This window comes from Sinocyclocheilus rhinocerous, unplaced genomic scaffold (assembly GCF_001515625.1).
Source record: "Sinocyclocheilus rhinocerous isolate Xijiao unplaced genomic scaffold, SAMN03320098_v1.1 scaffold16489, whole genome shotgun sequence".
Classification (NCBI taxonomy): Eukaryota; Metazoa; Chordata; class Actinopteri; order Cypriniformes; family Cyprinidae; genus Sinocyclocheilus; species Sinocyclocheilus rhinocerous.
In genome coordinates, this window is record NW_015632212.1 from 6,952 (window position 1) to 12,248 (window position 5,297).

The 5,297-nt window shown below is 43.5% G+C and overlaps 1 protein-coding gene and 1 pseudogene across 1 annotated transcript; both read right to left on the reverse strand.

Annotated features, from left to right (window-relative positions):
• The window catches only part of LOC107742229 (uncharacterized), a 5,945-nt pseudogene extending 3,704 nt beyond the window's left edge, over nucleotides 1-2,241 (reverse strand).
• Nucleotides 2,242-3,760: 1,519 nt separating this feature from the next.
• On the reverse strand, nucleotides 3,761-4,684 carry LOC107742230 (olfactory receptor 2A14-like). The gene has a single exon (XM_016555125.1). The coding sequence runs from the start codon at nucleotides 4,682-4,684 to the stop codon at nucleotides 3,761-3,763; it is 924 nt and encodes a 307-aa protein (XP_016410611.1).
• Nucleotides 4,685-5,297: the final 613 nt, after the last annotated feature.

A 5,297-nucleotide genomic window follows, 5' to 3' on the forward strand; every position in this document is an offset into this window, starting at 1 on the left:
TCCTCTTCTGGATCGGGGGGAAAAGGCGTGTTCTGGGCCAATAGTGGAGCGAACTCTAGGGCCTGGGCCGACACTGGAGCGAGCTCTGGGGCTGAAGCCGACACCCTTCTCCTCGCCCCTAGCATCCTCTTCTGGATCGGGGGGAAAAGGCGTGGTCGGCGAACTGGAGTGTTGAACGTCTGACGGACTTGCCACATTAATGTCCGGTGGGCTTGCCATATGCGTGGCCAGTGGGCTGGAGATAGCCCTGGCTGACCGGCCTGCCATCGGCCTGGTCAGCAGGCTGGAGATAGCCCCGGCTGGCAGGCTTGACATAGGAACCGCCGGCGGGCTTGCCACATTAATGTCCGGTGGGCTTGCCATATGCAGGGCCGGCGAGTTTGACTTGGCGCGGCTGGCAAGCTTAACCTTGGTACGGGTTGGTTCTGAGCGTCCGGCGGGCTTGTCTTCGGCGAGGCCAGCGGGTTGGAGATAGCCCGGAGCGCCGCTTACTGTTTGGGTTAGTCGTTCTGTCACGGTTCACACACGAGGAACGAAGGAGCGAGGAGACACGGCGTAAAGTAACTCAAAAGGGTTTATTGAACAAAGGCTTGGGATCAGAGGACTCGACACATCAGGATGACGTTTAATGACTGACAAGGGACAGGAACTAGAACACACTTTAAATACACAGGAACTGATGAGGGGAAGACAAGGGACACCTGGAACTAATGACAATTAACATTGGAAACACCTGGGAACAATGAACTCAAAACACGAGACAGAGAAACTGGATGACGGAGCACATAGGGAGCAAAGACACACACAAAACCTGGCCCAGAGCCTGACAGAATGAGGCTGTTAACACTTGGGAATGGGGAATTATGCGGGGATGAGAGATCGATTATGAGGCGCTTTTTACCTGAGAATTTCCTGCTAGGTACACCGATGGCGCTAACACGGAAGACATTAAAGGGAGGAACGGAAAAGGGGCCGATCATGAAGTTTGCGTCGGTTTCTTTTTTAATTAGAAGAATGACTGTTTCGGGTTCGGCGAGAGCGGACTGGAGATTGGGGCAGATAAGGCTTTGGGAGGGGAGATTTTCGACACCGGGGTGAAAGCTGTGTAAGATACCAGACAATACATAATCAGTAAAATGAGAGTCAGGGTGATGAAACAATTCAGAATACAAATGCGAAACATTTACAGGAGTCGACAAGTATTATTTAGAATTTTTATTTGCAGCTTTTTGCACAGGGCATATCAAGCGGGCGTGGGCGCTGCCACAAAAATTGCACACGTGCATAAACCAGCAGCGTTGCCTTGTGCATCTGCTGGCATTAAAGCTGGCGCAGACCTGGCTGTTGGAGGAATAGGAGGGGCGGCGGTAGGTGGAAGTGGGGGGTAATGGGTTAGTTGGGGTGTTTGGGAGGCGCGGGACATAGCTGGTGGACTTGGACTGAAATGGCTCGGGGAAAGGAGGGATGGACGGGCTGATGAAGGGGCATACTGTGGTAGAGTGGGCGATGAAACGGCAGACCGATGTACAAAGCCCCCCAGTAAGGACACTGGTTCCATTGGGTCACACGGATGGCGCATTTGGCAGAAAATAATCTGTGGTAAGTGTAAAAGTGAGAGCCTCCGTATGATAACGCGAGCTCAGCGACTATCGGGAGACAGTCGCCGAGCTCGCGTCTCCTGCATGGGAAAACTGAGCAAATGACTTCTGTGTAACGGGTGAAAGTGATCGTGAATTCAGCAAATGATAATATACGTGATGGATTGTGTAAGGAAATTAATGGAGTGGGGTAAGGAAAGGGCTGTGGATGGGTCTGCGCCACTACCGGAGGCGAGCTCACGCTGTCGTGGCGGCTTGTGGAGGCGAAGGCTGGCATGTCGCCGAGAGGAGCTGCGAGCTGAAGCTCGGATGATCGGGGAGGGGGTTGGGGGCTGGTGGCTGCGGCATCCGGGGCATAGCCCAGGCTTGCCGAAGGCCTTCTTCTGCGGCCTGATGGCCGGAGGCCCGTCCTTGAGGGAGTGGTGGTTTGCTCGAGCCGTGAGTACGGGACACTGTGGACCTGGCTCGCTTTATCTGCGGCTTTGGACGGAGGAGTGGAGATTGACGGCGGGGCCCCTGGCTGGAGAGAAGCATAGAGAGAAGCATGGAGAGAAGCATAGAGAAGCATATCCGCCTTGTTCAACCGACGTGGGACAACGACGCGCATCTGACGAGCGCCTGGCGTAGGCTTGTCATGGTCCATTTCTCCACGGCGGGGACGGAGGGCAGGGCTGAAGAGTAGGAGGACGCAGGGGAAGGTGGCTGATGCCTGGAAGGCGAAGGTGATGGCATGCTTCGGCGTCTGGAGGTATGAGCGGCGGCGGCGTAGGAAGGCTGGCGGCCTCGTGGTGCAGTCGCGGGCTTGGTTGGGGTGTCCTGCGGAGCGCTGGACGGCGACTGGAGACGCCGGAGGACCCGGGGTATCGAAGAAGTTGTCGTCGGGGAATAATTATATGTCTGACATATTTGCGGTGATTGGATGTGCCAATGCTGAAAGACTAGAGAGAATGAAAGTAAGACTGCTATGATTATTTATAGTGGTTCTCTCTCGTGGTGGTTGGATAGATGATGTGATTACTGATAGTGAATTGGCCGTGTTGATTATCTGCGTGTGGTTCTCTCTCATGGTGGTTGGATAGATGATGCGATTACTGATAGTGAATTGGCCGCATTGATTATCTGTGCGTGCTCCCGAAATGTTAATAAAAAATCACTCAAATCAACAAATCAGGAGTTGTGTGTCTGCATGTGGAGAGCTGAAAGTCTATTCTAACATAATTTTTTTAATTTGGGAGATCGTCTGAAGATATTAATTCACATCTTGGGATTCAGTAATAATATGTCATGTAAACAAGTACAGAATATGTAAAAACTGACAGGTAAGCAACTAATCAGGGAAGTGTTTCCCAAAAGCATCGTTAGCCAACTATGGTTGAAAGTTCCATCGTTATCGGCATTACACGAGTCAGTTCAACGAGTCAGTGTTTCCTGAAACCATAGTTCCAACAAACATTCACAAAAAGCACCAAATAGTTGTGTGGTTGAAATGACAGCTCTCAGCCTGTGTTTAGAAGCATACTTTCTTGTTTGTATGACGTGGACTTTATAAATCCTTATCTTAAGCAAAATAAGCAAGCTGACATTCAATACAAGCTATATCTCAAATATACACCAAATTGAATTTGTCTTTTGGTTCTTATATAGATTTAAAGAGCAGTTTTTGAAGAATGTACATGTGCATACAAAAAGCTTTTTGCTAAAACTTTAAGTAAAATTAGCATAAATTATTTTTTAATAAATAAATAATTGATCACGTTCTAAAATGTTTGTTCTCTAATATGGTTAATAATAGTTGTTCAAAATTGGTGGTGGGGGGTGGGGGGCTGATATCAGTTTAGGCTTGTTTAAAGCATCAATAATGGCTGTTTAATGTTAAATGGCCATATAAAATGATGTATTTTATATCCAGAAATCCATACATATTGGGAGTGGGATCGTATCTATGATACTGGCATTAGTACTTGGTATTCTGTTGAGAAAAAGAAAGAAAGAAATTTATCTGCCTCTCCAGAGTAACTCTATCACCTTTTCACTCACATAAAGAGAACATTTGATGCCTTTTAAATACCTCATCACTTTGAATTTAATTCTACCTGTACATATGGCATGTATGACAATTTGAGTGAGTATAATAGCAAACAGGGCCAAGTATAATTAATTCTTTATTTTATGATATTTACACATGATTTTAAACTTCTTTTACGTACCTCTTTGAGTTTTAATACATAGACTAAAGGATTGAACAGAGGCGGCAATATAAGCATCAGTAAGGCAAAAACAACATACACATTCTCTGGGACATCACTTGAGCCATATCTGCTGCACATGGTATCAAAAAATACAGTAAAACTACAATTTATCAATGAAAATAAATGTGGAACACATGTCTGCCAAAATTTTCTTCTGTTTTCTAGAGATGCTTTACATGCAACAATAAGTTTTATATAAGACACAATAATCAGAGCTGTAAGACAAACATAAAATAATAAAACAATCAATGCCATTAAGTTATTTATAACCACTGATTCACATGAGAGCCTTACTATTGACCAGTTGTCACAGTATAATTTGTCAATATGATATTTACACACAGCCAACCTATTTAACAACACAACTCCAATGAACATACAAATAAATGGTACAGTCCAACAGAATACAAGTAATAAGCCACATGTATTTTTAGTCAGTTTTGAGTGATAGTCCAAAGGTTGACATATGGCCACATGTCTGTCAAATGCCATCACTGTTAATGTTGTACACTCACACATAACTGAACTGTAGATCACAAAAGCTTGGAGGCCGCACATAAAAGAAGGAATCACATATGAATCCAGAATTAAATCATGCAGGAATTTAGGGTAAAATCCTGTTGCTCCATATAAATAATTTATACATAAATTGCACAGAAAAATGTACATTGGTTCATGAAGGGCTCTCTCCAAAACAATGACCACACTTAGCCAAATGTTCATTACCAGTATCAAAGCATAAAGAAGCAAAAAGCATGTAAAATATATATGCCGATAAGATTTGGAGCCCCTTGGTTCCATCAGAGTGTAGATTGCAAAATAGGTCTTGTTGTCCATATTCTATTAATGTTAATCCAAAAATTTGTATCTATACAAAAATCATGTTGATTTGATTCCTAAATGATTCCAAGTTGAGACCAAAAGTCATTGATCAACACTATCAGCAATATTCCAGCTTGAAAATATGACTCTAAAAATGACACACAATCTCTACAAACACATTTGGTAAACCGTTGTTGGTGAGTTGCTATCTTGCATGTTGAAAATCATGAAATGGAGGCACTGAAGTTCATTGATTTGCATATAAATAACTTTTATTGTGCTCTGGAGAATTCTCTGAGGTTCAAAATAAACCCCAGGGGTTCAATAAACTTTGCTAGTCTTTGTGCTGCTTTTCAGAAAAGGTTCTTTCTATAAAATATATTTAGAAAATAATATATAAAATAATAATGTTTTATTTCAACAATGAATTTGTTGTTAAAATAATTCTAAATTATTTACAAAATGTATATGTATCTAGATGATTATTCATGAGTTGATATAACATATTATATAAGTTTTTTATAATGCATTATGCATTCATTATAATGCCTTAAGAATACCCTTATAATGTATTATAAATACTGGCTTCATAGAAAGTGTTACCAAAGCTCTTTGCTGTTGCACTTGT